Consider the following 15,836-nt stretch of genomic DNA (forward strand, 5'->3'; position numbering starts at 1 on the left):
TTTGGTAAGCACCGACATTAAAGCTTAATGCTATACTGAACGGTAAGTCCATCCAACTAGAGATGAAGGAGCTTCAAGATCCTTACAGTTTGATTACTCACCGAACAATAGGCCCAACTTGATTACCTTTAAGACCTTTTACGGTTTCCCCAAAAAAAATAGAGAATCGCAAATTAGTAGGGTTACAAAATCAAAAAACTCTATCTCATTATTTTTCGAATCATACCCCCTAGATTCAGTACCATGGTACTCACTTGATGCCTCCCCACCGAAAGTCGGAGGGCGTCCATCATGCTTAAAATTGTTTTATGGCATCTATAAACAAAAAGAAAGGGAAACTAACCGGAATGCCAAGATCAAATTAAGGTTTAAAGGAGGATATGTAAGCTTCCTATCCTACGCAATGATACTCAGCCCACCGGAAATCGACTAGCTGCAGGTTCTTCACTGGAAATCACCTAAAGAACCTCTCAGTTTCGCTCTCAAAAGGTAAGTGATTTCTCAAATTCGAGCCATCTCCCTTCTTATACTTTGGCTCACCTAACATACCATGGTTCATAAAAGGACGCAATCATTACGCCAATAGGTGCATAGCCGCCTCAAGCCACGTGGCCCATGATCCATTAAATGCCTGCCTACAAGTGCATATAAGTCTAAGTGACTTTCACAATGGCTTTATCTAAGCACCTTCATTATAACTTAAGAATGTTACCATTCGACAATAAGTTAATTAATCAGTCAAGGCAATCATTCGCCACTATGCCTTCAAAGCTCTTACATTTGTCATAGCATCTGATACGACAGAATCATGTCCTATGGAACGGTAGGTACCCCTAAACCACGACCAATAAGGCAAGACATTACGCCCACACAAGCCTTTTAGCTCATGTCCCTTCAAACCATTCGAAAGAACAATGACATCGTCATCACATGTCCTACCGAGCAGCATGTCCACTTGTGAGATGTGGAGTTAGGGGAATTATCATCACATGTCCTACCAAACAACATGTCATAATAAGACTATCTCTAGTCTTTTGAATGCACCTTTGAATTGAGACTTTGGTTTTCAGAGGAATTTGCAAGATGTTGAGTTAAGGGAGTTATCATCTTTTCTATCAAGAATATAACAAGTTTAACTTCATCCCTTAAGGGCTAACACGAGAAAATGGTGTCTTGAGGAGACATGAACTTTCTTCATCAAATCTTACAGCTAGTTTTTGCTTAACAAATAAACAAACAACGTCTTCCAGCCACACAAACTGATTTGGAAGTCCAAAGCCCCTCTCAAAGTGAAAATGTTTTCTTGGTTTGTGGCTCATGGGAAGGTTTTTGGAGGTGATCAAATTCACTGAATCCACCAAGGAGGAAATGCTAACGACCTATACCAAATACACCAAGGGTGAAGTCCGCCAATGCCTATTCCACCAAAGAAATGGAGCAATTCTGCCAACTCCAATATACCAGTTCAAATCCGTCAAACCTAAAGTCTCTCAAGCAGTCAAACCTCAAATGGCCAATAAATTTGGCCCAACCCAAAGTTTTTGTGACAGTTCTGTATTATAGCCGTTGGAACTGTTTTGATGGGTCTTGATCGAGAGAATGAGAGCCCATACGCATTTGGGCCCTTAAGACAATAGTTCCAACAGCAATAGCGGCAGCCAGAGCAACCTCTTTTCTTGATTGGTTCTGATTTATCTTGGTTAGAATTGCAGATAGATGCAAAGTAATTCTAAGAGATCTTGACGGAAGCTAAAAGGTGGGATTTAATTTTATTTCTTCGAAGCGAGGCATGACGATTGTATATGGCATATTTCTTATAGATATTATATATGTGGAAAGGAGATGGGTATTTTGCGCATCTACTAAATCGATGTCAAGACCTCCGAATGGGCAACATGAATTTAAAACCAAATTTGAGAAGATTTTTGGGTTTGTAAAGAACAAATAATAAATATAATATGAGAATAGGAGGAAGGTCATACTTGTTCAATAGAGCTCAAATTCGAATATGTTGTAGTCAAAATTCATTGGAACACATTTCATGAAGATCTTCCCTGTTTTTAAGCACCAGAACATGATCATCCAAGGCCAAGAAGTTGACTTATGAAAATGAGCAAAAACTAAATTTATATTCAATAACACACTTTTAGCTCACATTTATTCCAACCTAGGTAAAATCTATAAAAACAAAATAAGGGAAAAATAAAATAAAATGTCAAGAACTAACTCAAAATATTGGGTGAAAGATATGATAAATCATGTATAAAAAGGAACCCAACAAGATGATAAATTTTCAGTGCAAAATATTTTGTGGCAGAGGTTTTAACATCCAACTGATACATTCATTCTTGGGATGGTGATGGATAAAAGCTTAGAATTGACTTCATGGAGAGACCAAAATGACCCGAGAATTGGGAAATTCACCTTCAAGCTAGATCACGAAGGAGACAATCCGTCTGTTATTTCAAGAAAATTAATTCCTTATTGGAAAAGTGGAGAGCCATGTGAGTTTTCCACCTCAGCTCAAATGCCTCATTCTATAGCCGATTTGTTATCAAATTTTCAAATGTCACTGAAGAGACAAAGCCATGATGTTGTTAACTGTAAGATTTGGCCATTGGTGTGCAAATGTTTGCTAGGTTTTAAGCCCCAGTTTGCAGAGAAATGGGAAGGTGGAGATTTTTTAGGTGGATGTACAAGGGAGTCGACAATATATAGCAAGGACACTTTCTTGAGCTTGAAGATGATGAAGATAGTGAAAATTTTGAACCTCATAGGAACTCTATGTGTTACTAAGTCACTCATGTATCTTACCATGCAATGTATAAAATGTAAAATATTGTAGTAATTCATTATATATAAATGATTATGGTGTGTTTAATCTTCTTTCATTAATTACTACATATTTTCTACACTTACAGTGTTTGCCAGCTCACTATATAATCAACTTAAATTAGTTAAATCCATTATGCAATGCATTTCCTTCCAATTTTTTGTGATAAACTAGTAGATAATTGACTAAATAAACATCCTGCAAAGTTTCAATAAAAATTTCCAAGTTTTTCTTACAATTTCCGTGTTTTTTATTCAATTTTTACTGATACCGATAATATCCCGATATTTCCATCGACATTTTCGTGTTTTTGGACTTCCAATATTTCTAATACCATCGATATTTTAGACCTTGTTCAAAACAAAACAATATAAATATACATATTTTAGCATATTATAAATATATAAAATAAAAAAAACATTAGCAACATAGTGGTTAAGGCATTGGAGGAGTGAAATGGCAAGGGTTTGAATCCACTTTGTGTGTGTGATTTTTTCCATTACATCGATATTTTCGATATTATAACGATATTATAGTGATATTTTGACAAAATATTAGTGAAGTGTGAGCGAAATTATGGACATCAATATTTTCCAATATTATCGTCAATATTATCGATATTTACACGATGTGTATGGATACATTCCGAAATATACGTGACTCAAAAAAACCATAATATCTTTGATATTTCATCGATATTATCGATAGTTTAGACTATGGTTCAGCCTCGTGCCTATGTCCTCCTAGCGATCAACCTGAGAAATTCACTAGTATCTAAGAACAACTTTGGTTACAATCAAGAACCCCTTAGATCTCACAAGAACCCTAGCTCTCTTTTCTCTCACTCTTGCTCAAACCCTTGATGCACTTGAAAAAACACCTTAGAATTCCCCTTTGAATTCTCTTGTGTCTCTCTTTTGAAAATTCTCTCTTGAATTTTCCTCTCTTGATTTAACGTAGCCCTAAAAATCCTATTTATAATTCATAGGACTTTTGGTACAAGTTAACCAATAAAAAGAAACTAAAAACCTATTAAATTAGGCTAGAAAACTCTAAAATAATAGGAAAAACTATCATAAAACGTCAAAGATATGCGTTGGATGCGACGTTCGCTCGAGTGCCTGCACTTCTGCTTGAGCGCCTGGGCCTGGGTGAAAAAACTTCTCCCTGCCACTAGAGTGCTAAAACCAAGAGAACTGGTCTGAAACTCCTTTTTCTACCATTTCTTCTTCCTCCTCTCGCATCTATGGTGAGCCAACTTCAACAATCTCCGCATTGGCGAACCATTAATCATATATGAACAATTGTTGACCCCTAGAACATCTTCAACCTTTTGGAAATCGTTCTAGTAATTCCCAAGAGCTCCACCATGGCAAGAAACCTCTGGCCTCAATGCACCTTAAGTGAGAAGGTGCTCCACCCAATGCTAAACTTGGGCCATCCAGACCTCTTGTGTAGAAAAGAGACTCCCCATGCTGAACTCTTTGCTCCTCATCTTCTTAGAATCTTGAATTCTTGACATGCCTTGATGTGCAAACTGCATACCAACCCTTGTTCTATAAATCCCCACATAGCCACCAACATTGCTCTTGGATTTATGAACTAACTCATTCCTTTTCATCAAAGCACCTATCCAACTTTCCAGCTTCATGCTCCCCAAAGCACTCCGAAGCATTGTTGAATCTTCTTTGTCTAAACATCCAAAACCTATGGACGATTTGATGGTTTCCTTAAGCTTGGACCTTGTTTGTGATAAAGGCTTTACCTCAAGTAGAACATCTTTGTGAGTTTGTTATTGATGCTCATCTTCTTCAACCCTTATGTCAAGCTCCACCCGCCTTGGAGTCCCTTCCATGACCACCTTGGTAAGAAGTATATTTTCGATTGGCACCAACCAATCAACATTCTTCTCATCATCCATTGGTCTGATTTCACCTTTGTGAACCTTGTCCTCTGACACCACCACTTCTACACTTTTGAAATCAAGAACCCTTGATGATAAAGTGTTCATCATACAACTTTGATTAACCTTTTCTGCCCAACTAGTCTTGAGAACGCTTGTAGCTTCATTCCGTTGCACCAGCTCCTTGACAGTAAGATCCCTTACTCGCTTTCTTTGGTACAAAGCACCTCATTGGTAGAATTTTTTGCTCCACCTGCAATTGTACCCCCCAAAAGTTGATAAACATTGTTAGGTTGAATCTCCCCTTCACAATCACCACCGTACCTTATGTGACTAAGAGCTTATCCTTTTTGGCCTTGTATAAATACCATTCTCTATCACTGAGGCTCTTAACAACACCATCATGCATCTTGTCTACCAACGAAATCTTGCTACCATTCCTTTTTTCATATGTATCAAACTCCATTTTGTTTGAACATACATGAAATGAACAATCGGAATCTAGAATCCAAATTGAAGTAGAACTCTTACCTGAAGAATGTGCCTTGACTTCCCAACCACTCTTTTCATCCGTAACCATCAAAAGTTTGTCATTGGTGTCATAACCAGTTGACACGTTTGTTGCGCTTGAACTTTCAGCATTCTTCATCTTATTCTGCTTCTCTTTTCGTACCGGACAATTATGCTTCCAATGGTCTTTATATTCACACTCGAAGCACCCTTCATGATCCCCGAATTTAGAATTCCCACCATTGCTTGACTTGCCTCCCCACTTGTTTGAACTATCCCGTCCTCCGGTTCTTGCCACGTGACATTCACATTTATAAGAGACTTTGCTATTGTATTGTACTTAACACTTTTTACAGAAATCTAAAACACATTCTCTCTGTTCATTTACTATTCCTCTGGTTAATTCTTCTAGATTTTTCTTCTTCCTCCTTCCTTTCTCATCTGTTAGCAATTTACAGGGGGGGCTTTGGTTTTTTGTTGGGTTCAATTATAAGCCAAAAATTAATTTATAAAAAGCAATATTTCAAACGAAGAGCAATTTGAAGCTTGTAGACTTTAGGTCGGTGTAGTAGTTCATTGAGGGAGGGTTCACATTTCAATATTTCCAAAAGAAGCAAAATCAATAAAATCGAAAAAATAAAATCAATATTGGGCTAGAGGCTCTAGCCCAAGCGTATATTCACTCTTGGTAACGGAGAAGGTAAATTATAGGTTTTCCACAAGTTTGAATATGTAAATGTCCGCAAATCTGAAATCTCCAAATTAAATTCCCCTTTTTTTAATCGGTGGGATGCCAACTCAATGTCACTCCATGTGAATTACAGGCATTGGGCTGGCCCGATTCAAATTTCTAAACTTGGCGCAGCCCGGATCCTCTTTATCCGATGTGGCTGCCTAAAACATCAAACGCCAAATCTGAAATACTTTTCTGACGTGGCACAATAGCACTGGATTACCTATGTGGCAGCTTCCCACAGCAGTAGGCTAACATGCGCAACCTCTAACCTGCACCCATCCAAACTCTAGTCCGCCGTTTGTTTCCCGAGAAAAACCAGAAAAGAAAAGAAAAAAACAAACAAAAAACCCACTCTCTCAGAATCAGAACCATGGCGGTTCGAGCCACTGTGTCGCGGTTTCCGATCGACGCTGGGGCCCACGAGAGCTCAGGCATACCATGGGGCGTTTCGGTGACGCCATTCGCGACCAAGGACGAGAACGGCCATTCCCCGGTGTACGGATCGGACGGTGAGCTGTTGCCGAGATGCGAGAACTGCTGGGCCTATTTCAACACGTACTGCGAGCTCGACCAGTGGTCATGGAACTGTGCCCTATGTGGAAACCCGCAAGGACTTTCTTCTCAGGCCATAGCTCGATACTCTCATCCTCAGTCTTGCCCCGAGATGATGTCCTCGTTCGTGGATCTGGAGCTTCCTGGTTAGTCGATTTGCCACACTTTCGAATTATTAGTGTCTCTGTGTGGTTGTCGAGATAAACGAACTAAAATTCGAACTTCGAATGCTCGAATTTGGGTTTCTTGATTTTCATTGCTAATTTGTGTTTCTGGTTTTTCTTTTAAATTGTGCAGTGGAAGAGTCGGATGAAGCGATGCAACCTCGCCCGGTTTATGTTGCGGCCATTGATTTGTCCTGTAAGTGGTGAACTCTTGGTCATTTGGTGCTTGAAAGTTCATGTCATTAAGTTGCAGTTGTACATTGCAGTTTATCACAATGATAACGTTGCTGTGAGAAAGTGATTAGTTGGCATAACTGTCTTTTATTGTGGTCTGTTTTTTATATTACAATTGGTAGTACTTAGAAGAAATAAGATGATAATGTATAGAGCTGAAGGATTTCTTGTGATGTCTTTGGGCTGTGCCGGTGTCGATGACAATGAGAGTCAGTGTTCAGTTTGTTGTGTCCAACTCTTTTATTTGTTGTGTCAGATGCAGAAATTTCTCCTAATGGTTTCTGAGTGGGTTTAGTTAGGAGTATATGCTTTAGGATATAGAATTTGAAGCTTAATCTCGTGAGTACATGTGTCACCAAAACTACGGATCCATTTGGATGGCGTGGTTCCAAATCTAGGGATTTAGATGACAATATAAGGTCAAATTGTTTGTTTAGACTACTACAATCCATGTATGCCAAGATTTGAATAAGGAGGAAATGAAGAGAACAAATAGATTTCAAATGACTTTTTGCATATAGTCATTTCACATCCATTCCAAATGTACTACATCTAGTTATTTCAAAAGATTTTGTTTAGAATACGGCAATCTTTTCATAAATTTGAAAGGTGTTGTTTAGGTTTGCCCCTAGTTACATATTGCACTTATCTTTTTCTGATTATGGAAACCAAAGATGATGTTAAGGATGTAACCATGTTGTGATTGCCACCATCTGGTTCATTTCAAGTTAAAGTAACATTTATGTTCTTCAGGACGACTATTTTGCAGGCTATTTTTAGAAAGATACACGTGGCAATTTTTGTCAAGGCATTTACATATACTAACTATGAAGAACTTAATTCTTGAATTTTTTAAATTTGAGGTTTGTGATCTGTGCAGTTTTTTTCGCTAATAGGCTTACTGAAAGAAATTTCCTCTCAGCTAAATATTTTTCGCGTTCTTTCTGGTCTATTGTATGTTTCTTGATCTGTGCATTCTTTTCTGGAAACGTTCATTTATTTTTTAATTGCTTCTAAGATTTATCAGATCACTGACAATTTATCTTTTATGGATTTTACTTCAGCTTCAGAAGAATTTTTAGAACTTACTAAAAGTGCATTGCTGGCCTCTTTGGAAGGTTGGTTGATAATTGTTATGTGAAAATGATTTTATTTGTTTGTTTCTTCATGAATGCTGACAGCTAAACTCTCTTTTTTTCAATTTTTATCACAGCTCTTGCGCCTGGTTCTCTGTTTGGTCTTGCTACATTTAGCCACAAACTAGGGTTGTATGATGTTCAAGGACCTATACCAGTTGTGAAGAATGTTTTCATTCCCCCGGATACAGAGGGCACCTTGCCAATTGAGCTTGAAGATGTCATGCCTTTGTCACAGTTCCTGGCGCCAGTATGTCTTCCATTGTGTTTTCTGGCCCTTACTTCTTTATGTGCAATGTATTTCATCATTGAGTGATTGGGTTGTTCGAGTACAATTTGTTCAGAACTCGAAATCACAGTTTATGTATGATTCAGTTTTGGTTTCTGAGCTAAATTCATTAACTTTGTTACAGGTGGAAACTTGTAAGGACCGTATTGGATCTGCACTTGAAACACTTAGACCAACAACGTCATGGGAGAGAACAACGGCAGCTGGTCAAGGACTTGAGGGTGTTTTGATGGGCGGGCGGGGTTTTGGGGTGGCAATGGAAGCCATTTTGAACTACCTTGGATCAGAATATGGAAGCACATTTGCATTAGGTGCGGGATAAATCTCAAAACTCATAAACTGTTTTTGGTACCTTAATGCTCTGATATAAGCAAAGTTTCAAATATTTTCCTTTTAATCATATGATTTGAAAAGCCTGAGTCAGTGACACAGGTTGTTGTCTCCTTTGAATGTAACTGCAGGCAGAGTCTTTGCCTTTTTGTCTGGCCCTCCTGATTATGGAGCTGGGCAATTAGATACAAGACGTTATGGAGAACAATATGCTAGTAAGAGAGAGGATGCGGACCGTGCATTGCTTCCTGAGCAGACGCCATTCTACAGAGATCTGGTAATTTAATCTTTTACTTATCTTTGTTATTGTCTTTTGGGTATTTGTTTTGGAAATGTAGGCTTTGACATATTTTACAGGCCGCTGTCGCTGTTCAAGCAGGTGTTTGTGTGGATATTTTTGCTGTTACAAATGAGTATACAGATTTGGCTTCTCTGAAGTTTCTTAGTGTAGAAAGTGGAGGCTCATTGTATTTATACTCAAATGCTGATGATTCAACTCTTCCTCAGGACATGTGAGTATTCGATAGAAAATACAATGCAATTATTTCGACTTGCATACATGTGTATGTGAACAATTATGTATATTGGAGACGAAAGTATTAGGTTCTAAATAGTATGAATTATTTAATGAATTTTTATATTTATTTTTAATATATATAAAAGAGATATTTGATACAATTATAGAGTGACTTACTTCACCCTCAGATAGAATAAATAAGCAATGTAGGCTTCCAGAATCATAATATACTTTTGAGAGTGCACTGATATCAGACGGGTGTTTTGGTCGTTTGAATATCTAGGTTTTAATTACTTTCATATGCATTATTTGCAGGTACCGAATGCTAAGTCGGCCATATGCATTTGGTTGTGTACTGCGGTTGAGGACCTCATCTGAGTTCAAAACCGGCCACTCTGTGAGTTTGATGTTGTTTGATGTTACAATTACAATTTACAACTGTACCATTTGCTTATTGTTTTTTTTTTTTCTTATATTGCAGTATGGTCATTTCTTCCCAGATCCACAGTATGAGAATGTTCAACATATTATCTGTTGTGATTCTTATGCCACATATGCTTATGACTTTGAGTTTGAAGATACCAAGGGATTTGCAAGGTAAGTATACACCTTAGGTTGCCATCTTGGTATCTTTCCTTTGGCTAAACACAAATGATACTTGATGACTATTATATTACTTGAGTTTGAAGATACCCCAGTGATGGTTATTAAAACCTATTACTTGAAAGTCTTACTTTTTTTTTCTTTATCCTAGTTGTTATTTTCTTTTTACTTCACCTTGAAGAACCCTGAAAGCAGCTTTTATGCCACTACCCACCTCCATCAGTTTTGGGCCGCATTTACTAATTTCTCAATTCTTTTTATACCAACTTTCTAGCTCTCTGGCGCAATATGCCATTTAGTGAAAATGTTCAATTCATTGTTAGTTTCTATGTCAAGTAATTCTAGATTATATACCCTAAAATTTTCTCTAGACGTCCAAACTTGAACAATGTTTTTTTTTCCTTTTTTGCAATACAAGTTTACATGTTTGAAAAATAACTAAAAAGCCCTAAACAGGATACTTTTGTCTGTAAATACTGCATATAAACATTTCTAAAAAGAATCAAGTAAAAAACTTAGAGACAGGAAGAAATCTCTTCCCGCTCACTGCTACTATTTTTCCCCTCTCTCCTGTCTTGCTCCCCTCCCCTATCCTCTCTTTTATTAGTTCGGTATATTTTCATACAGCCCAAAGCACGATTTACATAAAAGTGAATGCTATTTCATTAAGGTATTATAGCTTATGCCAATCATCTGTTGCTTTCCAAAACTAGTATATTTTTTTGTCATCATTGGGCATTTCCACAATGTTTTGATATTTTCTAGCCCTCATCTCTCTGTGTTATAGCAATACATGTAGCTTTTAATTATTGAGCAGCACCTTCACTGCATGCTATCACTTACTGATATAAAGCCCAATGTTTGCTTCATGTGCATGTCTAATCCAATTCTGGCGGGACTGTTGTATTTTGCAGACATGGATCAGAGCCTCCTATTATACAGATCGCATTCCAATACACAGTTGTTCTGCCTCCTGAGGAGCTCTCTGATTCAGGATTGGTTTCCTCAAGTAGGTATGGTTAGTTTACTGACAGCAGTCTATAAGTTGGTAATCTTGTTTGTTTTCTTTTAATAAATGAACTATCCTACCTCAGGTGACATCTTGCTTTTTTTTTTTTTTTTTTGCTAATTCAACACTGTGTTGCATTTTGTCTACACTTTACAGAAAATGCAAGGTCAAATAGTTATTTTACTTGAGTGCATTGATAGAAGTTACTTATCTTATGCTTGTCTCTGATTGATGCCAATTTTCTGTACCTGAGCCTTAAAAGATGTTTCTTCTAAATTCTAAATCTTTTATGGAAAATCTTAGCTCTGAAGAAGAATTTTGTCCAACCATCATCTTTTCTATGTCATCTTTGACACCATATCCCAGGTTTTTAATACCATCTCTACTCTCTTGTACCATTAGTTACGCCCTTTTTTTCCAGGGTTGCCTCATGGTGCTTCTTATTAAAGTTTTAAATGTTTTCATTGAAAATCCAATATTTTTCATTCCATTATGCAAAAGAACTTACAATGGTTCATGAGAAATACTAAGATTGAGTAAGAGGATCTTAGGATACTACAAGTTCATACAAAAAAGTTTGGCATTCCGGTGCAGTTCGTTCTTCTAAATATGGCTTTTTTTAATGATTGACTCCACATGTCATTAGTTATTTGGGGATTCTTTTTTTTTTTTGGGGTGATGATTTGCTCTCTAGAATGTTAAATTCTATATGTTTACTACTTTCTCCCCTCCATAATGATTGCGTCTGTGTCATGTTGCCACCACTACCACCCTTGCAATTATTTTCACTTATTAAATTTACTAAATTTTTATATTTTAATTTAAATGCTTTTGGTCTGAGCATGCTGAATGTTTATGTAGAGGCAAGCATTCCCTCAAACGACGACTAAGGATTCGAACTTTACAATGTGGAGTTGCCCAAAATATAAATGAACTCTATGACAGTGTTGATCCTGAAGTGGTTCTGTCATTGCTTGTTCACAAGGTATGTGTGTATTACCATCCCAGCAGTTTTGTGCCTTAGTTTTTGTTAATATTGTAATTTTGTCTCTGTTCATGTGGCTCTATCATACTCCACCATATAAAGTATATGATGATTCCTGGCATAACTGTTCGTGTTGTTTTTCTTCAAGCCAATTAAAGGATTGTTTAGCATTATTATGTGAACTGTATTTTGAGGTTTACATGAGGAACAATTTATTTTTTCTTAAATAATTTCTGCACTAAACTGCACTATAGAAATGGGTTGGTGTATAAAACTCCAGCAAGCTGTGTTGTTGACATGATAACTTGCTATTCTTTGTTTCTGCACTTTTTTCCTTCTAAAGAATATCCCCCGATTACATTGATGCCTAAGAAAAAAAAATTGATTATCTGATGAGGATATTTTCATCTGGTGATTGTATGTTCGTCCTTTAAAACAAATTCTAGAGACAAAACTACGACTAGCATATAGTTATTCACTGAGCCTCAACCGCATGTGAGAGGACTAGTTTTGAGGAGACACTTAGTGTCATGTTCTTGTTTTCAACTAAATACCCATAAGCCATATAAACTGGTGGCTTATCACGTAACAAACAAATGTAAAGATTATTGTCTTAGGACTAACCCTTCATGTGACCTACCATTCTGGATTAAAAAAATAGAGTTGTTTGAGTTATGTGGAAACCAGGAAAAAGGAGGACACCTGACTAAAATCCTTAGCAGCATGAATTGGGAAAACATGTGAAGTGGTCGAAGAAATCTAAACTATGATCTTCTATGTCAAAAATGAACACATGCATCTCAAAATAGCCGAATTACAAGCTCCGAGGTTATTATTCAACATCATTGTGGTAGATGAAATATAACTGCAAAGGTGTTTAGATACATTTAATGCTTTTATTGTAATTGAGACTATGTTGGTGAATTCTGTTGGAGCTTGATCAATAGATGGTCCTAAGTTTTTGTTCTACGGGACTCCATTTGGTAATGATTTCTTTAGTTGTACCATTTTCACCAAATGGGTGCAAACATGAAATTTAATTCTGCATTTGCTTGGCATAGTGTTGCTTGTTTAATATCTCACTCTTACAAGCTTGTGGAGGGCCTGACACCAAGACAATGGTTTGTACTACTGTATGTTGGAGTGAGATTATCTTCAACTTAGGCTGTTCTCGTTTTGTTCCCCTGAACTGGAGGTTTAAATCTCCTTGCAGTAGCAGATCCTGCGGATGAGGTTTCCTAGAGGCTAGAGAGGAATTATAAGATATGCTTACACTAACAAATCACATTTAAGAGACTATTTACTTATGTCAAAGGCTCTTTTGTCTTTTATGTGGTTAATAATAAATTAGTGTAGATTAACTTGATGTTTGTGTATATGTAGTTAATAGAAGTCTTACTGGCTCTATATTTTTTTTCTTTTAAAAATAACGATAAAATATGTGTATTTGTGTGTAGTATAACACTCATTCCCAAGTTTGGGAATGTTGTGGGAATAGGACGCACAAACACAAGTGTCGTTACGATTATGTACTGAAAATGTAATTTTTATTGTTATCACTTAACAATTCTGACCAATTGTTTATCATAAATTTGTTAATTCTATAGGTTATATTAGCCTCTCTGGAGCAAGGGGTTCGGGAAGGCAGAATGTTGCTTCATGATTGGCTTGTGATCCTAACAGCTCAATACAATGAAGCTTATAAACTTGTTCAACTCAAGAATGGAAGTTCTGTAATTGGTCAGGTTGATGTTGCATTCTCACAATGTCCAGAACTGCAGTCTTTACCGCGCTTAGTTTTTGCATTGCTCCGAAACCCTCTGCTCCGTTTTCATGAAGAAGGTGTTCATCCTGACTTCCGAATCTACCTGCAGTGTCTTTTTAGGTATTTGATGCACAAACTGATATTATTAAAATGTTTTCCAGGTTTCTGTTATTAGGTTATAACTCAATTTTGAACTATCGGATTCAATTTTGCACTTGTTTTGCCTTATGCTACCCTCTTATGTGTCACCATTCTTTTTGCTATTTTGTGTGACAGGTCTTATATGTCCAAAAATTGATAGCTATTCTCTTTGAAGTAATTTTTATTCAATTGACGTTCTGGTTTTATGTAATTTTGGGCTCGTGAAGTTGAAATTTCTTTTGCCATGAAATTTATATTATTGCAGTTGATACTTGAGGAATTATTTGTGCTCTTTTCTCTTCTGATGAAACATCAGCTCAGCAATTCTTTCAATTTTGTGCAGCGCATTGGAACCAAGTTCACTCCATCGAGCCGTGTATCCAGTGCTGACCTCCTATTCCACTCCAGATAAACAAGCATACCCACGACATTCACTTAGTCGTGCTGCACTGATTACGAGTGGTAGTCCTATATTTTTCCTTGATGCATTTACGACTCTAATTGTGTTTTATTCTTCAACGGCAGACCCTACACTTCCTTTTCCTCCACCCCATGATTGTAAGTTCTCTACAAATTTCCTTGCTGCTTTCTTAGCAAATAGATGGTTATCAAAATCAAAAGAATCTTTGTTGTGCAAGTGCTTCACGTCTAACACAAGATGTCTTTTAGGTTTGTTGCGGACTGTGATCAACAAATTAAAGCAAGAGAGATGTGTCACCCCCAAACTCATATTTATCAGAGGAGGGAAGGACGATGCCACAGCTTTTGAAAACTATCTTATAGAGGAACAGGACGTCGACGGAAGTGGTCTAACAAGCGTTATGGGTTTTGTTTCCTTTCTTGAAGATGTTACACAGGGTGCGTTAGAATACATGAAATCTGGTATCTGAATTTCATCACAAAGTACAGGACACAGGGTACATTTTGCCAGGGTGCTTAAATCACCGAAGGTCTTGATACTGAGTGTACTGACCACTTGTTTAAGCTTTGTATGGCCATCGAGGTCGGGAATTTCTATTCTCCTGGTTGAATTAGCCAGGCAGCTGTTTCTGGTCCCTTTCTTAAGCACCCTACGCGGTACAAATTATACAGAAATCACATTCACTCTCATAGTTGTTGTAAAACATAGTTGCAGGCATGTAAGAGCTCAACATTCTGGCCAAATCATGAATATAGGTTTAGCTAACTGTGCTAAAAGTGGCTTTTGCATTGGCCATTGCTTGGTATAGAACAATGTCGTAACAGTGAAAATTTTGTTAGTTTCCTTGAAGACACTTGAGGTATCCTCGCCCTTCTTCATATTCAAAATTGAAAACCACTTTGGGAAAGTAACCCATGATTTGACAAAAGCCCATTTGCATCTTTGCGCTGTTTTTGTTCGGAATGTTGTGTTTTGGATTGGATTTATTGTGTGCTATAAAATGAAGTGAAAATCATGTAACCAAAAAATAATAATAATAATCGTGTTGCTGGGCTCATTATCATAGAATTCGTTTTGTAGCTGACAAAATTTTGTGAGTTAGACAATTTTGTAGATGATCTTTCATTCGGAATTTCCTAACCTTTGCAAGGGACTTGTAACTCAAGTAGTTAAGAACATTTACTCCTGCATTTTAATATCTATGTTCGATTCCCCATTCCTCAAAAGATCGCTTGTATCAAAAATAAAAAATAAATTATAACATTTCAATTTGATAAAGCAACAAGGGTAAACTAAGATCCGATTGCTCACAAACTAACTATAACTTAATTTTAAGGTTTTTTTAGAGCAATAGTCCATCAACTTGTACCAAATTTGCATTTTGGTCCTCGAATTCGATAAATGATTGTTGTGGTCCCTCAACTTCAGTGTCTCTTGCACCATTGGTCCTAGCGTCATAATGTCTTCAAAAATGGCCCTAATCCTATAATCAAACCCTCCCTCAAACCTAAAATTGGCACTACTAGAACAATTACTCCAACAAATCCGCTCAAATTGCAATCAAATTGGTGAATTTCTAAAACCCTAGAACTTTAACCAGCCCCAATTTGTGAAACCTCTTCAATTTCCCTACTGATGAGCAGTTGGAGATTTGAAATTGTGTTCAAAGTCAACTTTGACCTTCAACGGTAAACCACATGCATGGCAC

The 15,836-nt window shown here is 37.0% G+C and overlaps 1 protein-coding gene across 3 annotated transcripts; it reads left to right on the forward strand.

The window, feature by feature from the left end:
- Window positions 1-6,240: 6,240 nt before the first annotated feature.
- On the forward strand, window positions 6,241-15,056 carry LOC110769956 (sec23/sec24 transport family protein). 3 transcript variants are annotated; one of them, XM_021974018.2, is made up of 14 exons: window positions 6,245-6,680; window positions 6,832-6,894; window positions 7,997-8,050; window positions 8,146-8,318; window positions 8,482-8,668; window positions 8,819-8,964; window positions 9,045-9,199; window positions 9,520-9,601; window positions 9,686-9,801; window positions 10,722-10,820; window positions 11,678-11,801; window positions 13,409-13,686; window positions 14,051-14,265; window positions 14,377-15,056. In XM_021974018.2, the coding sequence occupies exons 1-14, from the start codon at window positions 6,353-6,355 to the stop codon at window positions 14,595-14,597; spliced, it is 2,241 nt and encodes a 746-aa protein (XP_021829710.1). In that variant the 5' UTR covers window positions 6,245-6,352; the 3' UTR covers window positions 14,598-15,056. The 3 variants fall into 3 exon arrangements, with proteins under 3 accessions (XP_088111372.1, XP_088111371.1, XP_021829710.1); XM_088255246.1 differs by lacking the exon at window positions 14,377-15,056 and having other exon boundaries at window positions 6,241-6,680; window positions 13,409-13,643; window positions 14,051-14,240; XM_088255245.1 differs by having other exon boundaries at window positions 6,244-6,680; window positions 9,520-9,801.
- The last annotated feature ends 780 nt before the right edge of the window (window positions 15,057-15,836 follow it).

The sequence above is a fragment of the Prunus avium genome, chromosome 6 (assembly GCF_965620075.1).
Source record: "Prunus avium chromosome 6, drPruAviu1.hap1.1, whole genome shotgun sequence".
NCBI classification, from domain to species: domain Eukaryota; kingdom Viridiplantae; phylum Streptophyta; class Magnoliopsida; order Rosales; family Rosaceae; genus Prunus; species Prunus avium.